General features: G+C 44.7%; 1 protein-coding gene across 1 annotated transcript in view; it reads left to right on the top strand.

Moving 5' to 3' along the window:
• Positions 1–11,087, top strand: part of DARS1 (aspartyl-tRNA synthetase 1) — a 74,129-nt gene that overhangs the window by 56,894 nt on the left and 6,148 nt on the right. Inside the window, exons 10-11 of the mRNA XM_069982651.1 lie at positions 8,825–8,936; positions 9,856–9,990. Coding sequence (XP_069838752.1) covers positions 8,825–8,936; positions 9,856–9,990 — 247 coding nt within the window. The remainder of the gene's footprint in view (positions 1–8,824; positions 8,937–9,855; positions 9,991–11,087) is intronic.

Genomic DNA, 11,087 nt, shown 5'->3' with positions numbered 1-11,087 from the left:
TAGAGAAGGGTGTTCCTATCTAGATCGGCGGCCCTTTTTACACTCTCAGATACTATTTTATCAGGGTAACCCCTAAAGTGGAGCCTTTTCTCTAACTGTTTGGCTTGTGTGCAGAAGCTTTCAAGGGAGGAATTGATTCTTCTAAGTCTGGTCATTTGGCCAAACGGAATGGCGTCACGTACTGCAGAGGGGTGGGAACTGTGGTAGTGTAATAGTGAGTTACTGGAAGTGGGTTTACGGTACACTGAGGTGTGCAAGGTACCCTCTTTTGCTTCCACCCAGACATCAAGAAATTCGATGCTATGGCCTCCGAATTTATATGTGAAAAGCATATTGGACTTATTGGATTCATTCAGGTATTGGATGAAATTTTGAAACTGCATTTCCGTGCCTTCCCATATAATAAAAAGGTCATCAATGTACCTAAGGAGGAGCTTAATGTGGGCGATGTATGGATTGTGCAAGGAGAAAATGACAGTCTTCTCAACCTCAGAGAGAAAAAGGTTGGCGTACGTGCAGGAGACCGGCGTGCCCATCGCGGTGCCGATCTCCTGCATGTACCATTGACCATTCCTGTATATAGGAGCAGTATTATAGTAGTTATATTCTTGTATATAGGAGCAGTATTATAGTAGTTATATTCTTGTATATAGGAGCAGTATTATAGTAGTTATATTCTTGTATATTGGGGCAGTATTATAGTAGTTATATTCCTGTATACAGGAGCAGTATTATAGTAGTTATATTCTTGTTTAAAGGAGGCAGTATTATAGTAGTTATATTCTTGTATATAGGGGCAGTATTATAGTAGTTATATTCTTGTATATAGGAGCAGTATTATAGTAGTTATGTAGTAGATAAGGAGAAATATGCAGTCGCACTCACCCTTAGACTTTCAGCTTAGCGGCTTTATTGCAATTCACAGAATTCGGGGAGGGAGAGGGTTCAGGTGTGTACGCGTCCTGGGACGGCCGTTTCGGGGATACGCCCCCTTTGTCGACCAGGTGATGACGTCAGGATGCAAGGAAAGGTGTGATATACAAAATACACTGTGCACGTGATGTATAACAACCAATAAAAACATTTCTCAGGTATCAGATGAATACGCTTAAATCGTTACGCTCGTTGAGACCGAGCGGGCCAACTGCATTCAAGCGTGAGATCCATGTAGATTCCCTCCTCAATAGGGTTAAATGCCTGTCAGATCCGTCCTTAGGGGGATCAACCCGTTCAAGGCCTAGAAATCTTAACGAGGAGGTGTTACCATTGTGGACAGTTCTGATGTGCTCAATCAGGCGGGGGACCCCTTTACCTGTCTTCACAGAATAAACATGTTCCTTATAGCGGACCCATAACGCCCTTTTTGTTTTGCCTACATAAAACATTTGACAGCTACAAACTAGGGCATAAACTACGTAACAGGATTTACAAGTTATAAAATCACGTATGAAGCAATCATTACCGCCTAGGCGGACATAGGCTACGTTTAGCATGTGTGCACAGTATCTGCATTGTCCACATTTTTTATTTCCCTGTGGTAGGGTGGAATTGAGCCATTGTGTCTGGCTGGTGGCTGTACGTTCTGTGTGTGTGTTGTTACTAAGACAATCTCCCAAATTTTTGTTCTTCCTGTATGATATGCAGGGTCTACGGGAGGCTATTTCGCTGAGGTCAGGGTCACTTTCCAAAAGATGCCAATGGCGTAATATGGAGTTTTTCAGGATAGTATTCATTGGAGAATTTTGGAAAATAAAATTAAACCTCCTGTCACTGTTTTTATTCTTCTGAGATGATTTAAAGAGGGAAGCTCTGGTTTCAGATACAGCTCGACGCCTCGCTTCATGTATTATGTTCGGGGGGTAACCCCTGTCTAAGAACCTCTCCTCCAATTCGAGAGCTTGCCGTGAGAATGACTCATCGGTATTATTAACCCTACGTAACCTGAGCATTTGGCCATAAGGAATGGCTCTCTTTGTGTGCTCAGGGTGGGAGCTCTCGAAGTGGAGGAGAGAATTACAGGCCGTTGGCTTCCTGTATACGGAGGTACAGAGAGAATCATTTCTGACCTCCACTAATACATCTAGAAATTCGAGGGTCAGTCCTCCAAATTTCGATGTAAAGAGCATGTTAACCTTGTTGGACTCATTGAGGTACTGTAAGAAATCTGAAAAATCTTTTTCAGATCCCTGCCATATCATAAAAACGTCGTCTACAAATCTGTAGTAGGTTTTAATGTATTTTATGTATGGGTTGCTAGGGGTAAAAACAATATCGTGCTCCATTTTAGCAAGAAACAGATTGGCATACGTACAGGAGACCGGCGTGCCCATGGCAGTGCCGATCTCCTGTCGATGCCATCTGCCCTCACCAAGGAACACGTTGTTAGTGAGAATGAATTTTAAAGCTTCCCGAATGAAATCCTCCATCGATGTCGTGGCCTCATTATGCCTAACGAACCAGGATACAGCCTCTACACCCGCAGCAGTATTATAGTAGTTATATTCTTGTATATACGAGCAGTATTATATTAGTTATATTCCTGTATATAGGAGCAGTATTATAGTAGTTATATTCCTGTATATAGGAGCAGTATTATAGTAGTTATATTCCTGTATATAGGAGCAGTATTATAGTAGTTATATTCTTGTATATAGGAGCAGTATTATAGTAGTTATATTCTTGTATATACGAGCAGTATTATAGTAGTTATATTCTTGTATATAGGAGCAGTATTATAGTAGTTATATTCTTGTATATAGGAGCAGTATTATAGTAGTTATATTCTTGTATATAGGAGCAGTATTATAGTAGTTATATTCTTGTATATAGGAGCAGTATTATAGTAGTTATATCCCTGTATATAGGGAGCAGTATTATAGTAGTTATATTCTTGTATATAGGAGTAGTATTATAGTAGTTATATTCTTGTAAATAGGAGCAGTATTATAGTAGTTATATTCCTGTATATAGGAGCAGTATTATAGTAGTTTTATTCTTGTATATAGGAGCAGTATTATAGTAGTTATATTCTTGTATATAGGAGCAGTATTATAGTAGTTATATTCTTGTATATAGGAGCAGTATTATAGTAGTTATATTCTTGTATATAGGAGCAGTATTATAGTAGTTATATTCTTGTATATAGGAACAGTATTATAGTAGTTATATTATTGTATATAGGAGCAGTATTATAGTAGTTATATTCTTGTATATAGGAGCAGTATTATAGTAGTTATATTCTTGTATATAGGAACAGTATTATAGTAGTTATATTCTTGTATATAGGAGCAGTATTATAGTAGTTATATTATTGTACAATTTTTGTATTACATATAAGGGGCATCATGGTAGCAGGTAATGTTAGTGCAGTATATATCTGTGTATTTCAGCTCTGTAGCTTGACAGGCTGTATATATGTATATATGACAGATGATTTGCTTGCACTTAGCATCCTTATATATGTTCCGGTTCCCGGTTATTTGTGGCTGTACAGGAGGTGCTGTCTCTTCTATCACTGATCCCACATAGTTGGAATTCTGGTTTATAGACATTTTTCCTTTGTTTACTGTGAGTTGTGTATGTTATGAGTAAAGGTTCTCCGGATATATGGCATAGGTTGTCCTACACGGGTGGCGGGGATTGCCATAGGGTTCATCTTTGGAGCAGTGAGAAATAAATACTTGAAGGCTTCTAGCACAGCCTGACGTTCCCACCTTCAGCTGCTCCGTGCATCTTCCGCTCTCCAGGAAATCCGTATTCTACATTCATGAATAATTCTCAGTCCATCAGCAGGAGAGGCTCCGTGTGCTGCCTGAGGTGCAATACAATGGCCGCGCTTCATAGAATAAGGAGGAAATGGCACAATATGTTATTGTTGTTTTCTTAAAGCACGTTTCCCTTTAACACTAAAAATATATGAAAATGCAAGTCCTGGATTCTGTCCTTGAGTCATCCGGGGTCTCCTTAGTTAGGTCTATCTATTATATCTTATAAGGAGGCATTTCTTTATGGTAAACCACCACAGACTGGGACACCTCACATACATGCATGTCTGGGGCCCAGGAGGCAACAGGTGCACTTTAACGCTGTAGAATATGAATATATTTATATATATATATATATATATATATATATATATATATATATATTCTGTCGCAATAAAAGAACAGGACATCGCAGCGCTGCTAGGGGAGCCTAGTCATTGGTTATGTTGACCTGGCCATATACATTACGTATGCAGCTGCTGCCTCATATGTGCTGTGTATGCTTGTGTCCTGACTATGGAGACCAGGATCAGAATTTTGTGAAGGACCCCACTCTTTCTATATAGTTGCACTAGTGGAGGAGTCTGTAAGGCTACTTTGAATTTTGCCAAGACAACAAATGACAAATCTGGTCTTGAATTGTTTCTGGTACTGTCACTTTTAGAAAAAGGTTTTTTTTGACCTGTCATAGAGATGCCTCAAGAGTTTTGCTTTGTGGCATCTGTGTGCTAGAACTATTGGTAAAGGTGCAGCGTGTGCTCTCCCAGCTCTGTGCATGGGGCTGATGATGTTCCATAGTAAGTCTATGAGATCATGTTGTGTCGCACACACAGCTCAGCTGCATGCTCCTCCTCCACCAGGCAAAAATGTTGGTGTCTCTATGACCGGGTGCGCAACCTGCGGCCCTCCAGCTGTTAAAACTATAATTCCCATCATAACCAGACGCTCTTTGGCATGATGGGAATTGTAATTTTTCAAGGTTGCGAAGGTTGTGCACCATGCTCTACGACATCAATTTTTTTTTGTAGTGACAGGTACACTTTAAATCAGGGATGGGATACCTTCGTCCCTCCAGCTGATGCACAACTACAATTCCTATTAAGTCGTAGCTTTGGCTGTCAAGTCATGATGGGAAGTGTAGTGTACAACAGCTGGAGGGCCAAAGGTTCTCCATCACTGAGTCCAATCTCCTACATCTATATATTAAAGGGGTTATCCAGGGCTACAAAAATATGGCCACTTTCTTCCTAAGACAGTACCACTCCTTTCTCCAGGTCAGGTGTGGGTTGCAGTTAAGCTCCATTCATTTTAATGAAACTGTGTCACAAAACCTGCACCCAAACTAGAGACAAGTGCGGTGCTGTCTCTGGAAGAAAGTGGCCATGTTTTTGTAGCTCTGGATAGCCCCTCTAAGCAGTTTGTGTCGTAGCAGTTCTTGGTCTCTGTGCTCTTCTATATACAGAATGTTTCCATCATTGTGACCTCCACGGCTTTTGCTCTGACTTATAAACCTCACTCTTCAGACCTGGACTTCCTACCTCAACTTTCACAAACCTGAAAGGGTAACCAGAATATATATATATATATATATAATATAATCTATCATTGGTTAAAGAGTTCACAGAAGCTGTGGCACACAGAGGGTTAAAAAAATGAATAGACAAAAGATCTAATAGAATCGTGGAAAATATAACAAACTTCCTATTTATCAGGGGTTTTCAGCCTCTGGTCCTCCAGCTGTGACAGAACTACAATCCCCATCATTCCCACAGTTGTCTGTCCAGGCATGATGGGAATTGTAGTTCTTGTAGCTGAATGGTCACAGTTTGGACATCACTCCTACATAGTAATACTGTCGCACACTAACGTACATAACTATGATTTTTATGTTGTTTTTTTTTTACCCTCCCCCCTCCCTCGTCCTCCTTTTGCCATTCTTTTTAACACTTCTCTGATCTTGAACCCGCCGTCACATGTTTCACTGAGAGAGAATAACATGTGCAACCAAGTAAACAACAAACTGCTAACCCACCGCCGAACCGGGTACAGACAGATAGGGAAGTGTGTCACTGGATGACGTAGGTGGAAAAAAAAAGTGAAACACAGCAGAAGACACGGGGTTATGAGTTATTGTCACCACTGAGAGTGAAGACGTAATCTTTTATCTAAGATCCTGCGGTGGATATATCTGCCCCCAGCATCATTCGGTCACCCCGCTCAGGGTTTGTCCTGTATGTGATGCTAGATGGCTAGAGAACAAAGGGCAGGCCTGACATCGTATCCTCATCAGACCCGGATCATGTGCTGTGTCATTTTATTATATATCAAACATTTTCATCCTTCAGTCACCATTAGGGGGCGCTCACTATACTAATTTCTACCATTTCCATTAGACTCCATCTATACTAAGCTTCTCCTAGTGGTGGCTGCATTGTGGCTCTATATCAGGGGTGGGGAACCTTTTCCATGTCGAGGGCCGGTCGGGCATTTATAAAATCATTCGAGGGCCGCATACCGTGCGAGGCAGTTAGTAGCGGGGGTTTGCAGCACCCAGGGCAAGGCAAAGTATTGTTCGCCTAGTGCCCCTGCTATTGTAGTTAACCCCCAGCCATGTCCCTGGTAGCCTAGTTAACCCCCATCAGTCATGTCCCTGGTAGCCTAGTTAACCCCCATCAGTCATGTCCCTGGTAGCCTAGTTAACCCGCATCAGTCTTGTCCCTGGTGGACTAGTTAACCCCCATCAGGCATGTCCCTGGTGGCCTAGTTAACCCCCCATCAGGCATGTCCCTGGTAGCCTAATTAACCCACATCAGTCATGTCCCTGGTAGGCTAGTTAACCCCCCATCAGGCCTGTCCCTGGTAGCCTAGTTAACCCCCATTAGTCATGTCCCTGGTGGCCTAGTTAACCCCCCATCAGGCCTGTCCCTGGTAGCCTAGTTAACCCCCATTAGTCATGTCCCTGGTGGCCTAGTTAACCCCCATCAGGCATGTCCCTGGTGGCCTAGTTAACCCCCCATCAGGCATGTCCCTGGTAGCCTAATTAACCCACATCAGTCATGTCCCTGGTAGCCTAGTTAACCCCCCATCAGGCCTGTCCCTGGTAGCCTAGTTAACCCCCATTAGTCATGTCCCTGGTGGCCTAGTTAACCCCCAACAGTCAAGTCCCTGGTGGCCTAGCTAACCCCCATCAGGCCTGTCCCTGGTGGACCAGTTAACCTCCATCAGGCATGTCCCTGGTAGCCTAGTTAACCCACATCAGTCATGTCCCTGGTAGCCTAGTTAACCCCCCATCAGGCATGTCCCTGGTAGCCTAGTTAACCCCCCATCAGGCATGTCCCTGGTAGCCTAGTTAACCCCCCATCAGGCCTGTCCCTGGTGGCCTAGTTAACCCCCATTAGTCATGTCCCTGGTGGCCTAGTTAACCCCCAACAGTCATGTCCCTGGTGGCCTAGTTAACCCCCAACAGTCATGTCCCTGGTAGCCTAGTTAACCCCCAACAGTCATGTCCCTGGTAGCCTAGTTAACCCCCAACGGTCATGTCCCTGGTGGACCAGTTAACCCCCAACAGTCATATGCCTGGTGGACCAGTTAACCCCCAACAGTCATGTCCCTGGTGGACCAGTTAACCCCCAACAGTCTTGTCCCTGGTGGCCTAGTTATCCCCCCAACAGTCATGTCCCTGGTGGACCAGTTAACCCCCAACAGTCATATGCCTGGTGGACCAGTAAACACCCAACAGTCATGTCCCTGGTGGACCAGTTAACCCCCAACAGTCTTGTCCCTAGTAGCCTAGTTATCCCCCCCCCATCACTCATGTCCCTGGTGGACTAGTTAACCCCCATCAGTCATGTCCCTGGTAGCCTAGTTATCCCCCCCCCCATCAGTCATGTCCCTGGTAGCCTAGTTATCCCCCCCATCAGTCATGTCCCTGGTAGCCTAGTTATCCCCCCCCATCAGGCATGTCCCTGGTAGCCTAGTTATCCCCCCCCATCAGTCATGTCCCTGGTAGCCTAGTTATCCCCCCCCCCCCATCAGGCATGTCCCTGGTAGCCTAGTTAACCCCCCCCCCATCAGGCATGTCCCTGGTAGCCTAGTTATCCCCCCCCCCCATCAGTCATGTCCCTGGTAGCCTAGTTGTCACCCCCATCAGTCATGTCCCTGGTAGCCTAGTTATCCCCCCCCCATCAGGCATGTCCCTGGTAGCCTAGTTATCCCCCCCCCATCAGGCATGCGCATGTCCCTGGTAGCCTAGTTATCCCCCCCCCCATCAGGCATGTCCCTGGTAGCCTATTTAACCCACAAATAAAAAAAAATAAACATCCCTCTCACCTTTCCTCCGTTCCCACGCTGTCCAGGTCCTCTTCTCTCCCAGGTCCTCTGTGCCGGTCTTCTCCTGCAGGCGGCGCGCGATGAAATGACGTCATCGCGCGCGGCCCGCAGGAGACTGAAGACACGCGCCGCTTTGGAGGAGGAAGGAGCCGACACAGACAGCACGGCAGCTGTCACAGAGGATGCTGTGTGCGCCGGCTCCTTCCTTCCTCCAGAGCAGCGCGTGTCACAGGGGAGCCGCGGGCCGCATCGGGAGGTCTCAGGGGCCGGATGCGGCCCGCGGGCCGGAGGTTCCCCACCCCTGCTCTATATGTAGCCGTATTCACTCTAGGTTAGGTCCAGTTTATTATTCCCCATGTTTTCTAGTTACTGTACCTATACACTGTTGACCAGACATCTTTCCTATGTTCTCCTCATTCGTATGGACACTCAGCTCACATGAGCCTACATGTATTCTCAATGGAAAAAGCCACCATTATCTCTCCCACTCCCTCCATACACGTAAGTGTTCAGCCTGGCTGATTATGAATGGAGAAAGGAGGTGTAAGTCAGACAGCTCTGGTGGCAGCTTATCTCCCCAAGGAGAAAAGGATCAGGCATGATGGATTTCACTGCCTAATCCTTCTGTCCCTGGGCAGAGAGAGAGTCAGGAGGCCCCCATGCACATTAGACAGTTGTCTGGTCACATGATCATTATGACTTGTTGCTCAGGTCTTTGTCTTCTCTTGCAGACGTGCACCAGTCAGGCTGTCTTCACCCTCCAGTCCGGTGTTTGTCAGCTCTTCCGGGAAACACTAAGCAACAAGGGATTTGTCGAGATTCAGACCCCCAAAATTATCTCAGGTTTGCAATACTGATTCATTCTAATCATATAAGACAACATGCTGACCTTATGGAACAGTATACCGCAAGAAAAGAGGACTGAAAAATTGGACTGCACCTCACAAAATAATGTAAATTAATAGAAATTTTTATTATACATAAATGCCGGGAACAAACAAAAAACATAAAAACAATTAAAAATATATATATACCACCAAACCACCGGCCCCAATACGGCCAGGTGGTGCCTGAACCACCTGGCCGTATTGGGGCCGGTGGTTTGGTGGTATATATATATTTTTAATTGTTTTTATGTTTTTTGTTTGTTCCCGGCATTTATGTATAATAAAAATTTCTATTAATTTACATTATTTTGTGAGGTGCAGTCCAATTTTTCAGTCCTCTTTTCTTGCGGTATACATGTATTCTTGGCTGTTAGGATTTGCACTCATTTTTTGATTAGTTTCCTGGTGCCAGTCCTTTTACTACATGACCTTATGGAACAGGTCCCACCTAGAGATGAGCGAAGCTGGAGCATGCTCGAGTCCATCCAAACCCGAACGTTCGGTATTTGATTAGCAGTGGCTGCTGAAGTTGGATAAAGCTCTAATGTCTGGAAAACATGGATATAGTCATTGGCTGTATCCATGTTATCCACATAGCCTTAGGGCTTTATTCACCTTCAGCAGCCCCAGCTAATCAAATGCCGAAAGTTCGGGTTCGGATCGACTCGAGCATGCTCCAGGTTCGCTCATCTCTAGTCCCACTACATCATATATCTGACAATGGGGTGGAGTCAAATTATTGTCAGTTTCAAAGAACAAACAATAGAATTTATTTAGTTATAGATATTTTATGAACATTGATGGCATAAACCTTGGTAAAGTATAGTGTGTGTATGAAAGTCCCTGACTAATGATAATGTATGCTCTCCTACTAGCGGCAAGCGAAGGAGGAGCCAATGTATTCACAGTGTCATACTTCAAAACCAGCGCCTACCTGGCCCAGTCTCCTCAGCTCTACAAGCAAATGTGCATCTGTGCCGATTTTGAGAAGGTGTTTTGCATCGGTCCAGGTAAGAAATGACTAGAAACCAGTGTGTGCAGTGCAAAAACTGGTATTACCATCTATTATGAGATAAATATTACTGCTCCTATGTACAAGAATATAACTACTATAATACTGCTCCTATATACAAGAATATAACTACTATAATACTGCTCCTATATACAAGAATATAACTACTATAATACTGCTCCTATATACAGGAATATAACTACTATAATACTGCTCCTATATACAGGAATATAACTACTATAACACTGCTCCTATATACAGGAATATAACTACTATAATACTGCGCCTATATACAAGAATATAACTACTATAATACACGAACTGGAGAGAATGGAACCGCTGCACATCCCATCTATGGCTGATACTAATGCCGCTAGGCCTATATTAAAAATCAACACCAGAGTGTCTGTATATGAATTGATCAAGCCATATTGCCCCGTGTACCACCGCGCAGGTCCTCTGGTCCACACGGGTCCCTACGCTAACTCCACACCGTGTCGGTCAGCGACCGCCAACCCCGCAAAGCGTGCACGTGCAGGGAAGGGAGGCCATGGAACGGCCCTGCAACCCCAATGTCACAGGACCAGACCCAAAAAGCCCTGCGCGGTGGTACACGGGGCAATATGGTTGATTAATTCATATACAGACACTCTGGTGTTGATTTTTAATATAGGCCAAGCGGCATTAGTATCAGCCATAGATGGGATGTGCAGCCGTTCCATTCTCTCCAGTTCGTGTTTTACAGTTCTCCCTCTCTGAACAGCTCGCACTCCTTTATAAGACCCACATGACCAAAATTAGCAGGATATGCCTGTGCTCACATGTCTGGACCTTATGTCTTCCCTATTCTGTGAGAGCAGCAATGGTAAGTGTAATACCATATCCATACTTGTGTCGTTTGGGGGCAGCCTTCCCCGCCGGTGGTGCTGGCTGGGTTTTGGTGGGGCTTTTTGGGTCTGGTCCTGTGACATGGGGGTTGCAGGGCCGTTCCATGGCCTCCCTTCCCTGCACGTGCACGCTTTGCGGGGTTGGCGGTCGCTGACCGACACGGTGTGAAGTTGGCGTAGGGACCCGTGTGGACCAGAGGACCTGCGC

The sequence above is a fragment of the Dendropsophus ebraccatus genome, chromosome 9, assembly GCF_027789765.1.
Source record: "Dendropsophus ebraccatus isolate aDenEbr1 chromosome 9, aDenEbr1.pat, whole genome shotgun sequence".
Lineage (NCBI taxonomy): Eukaryota > Metazoa > Chordata > Amphibia > Anura > Hylidae > Dendropsophus > Dendropsophus ebraccatus.
This window is presented reverse-complemented; position numbering and strand designations above follow the sequence as displayed.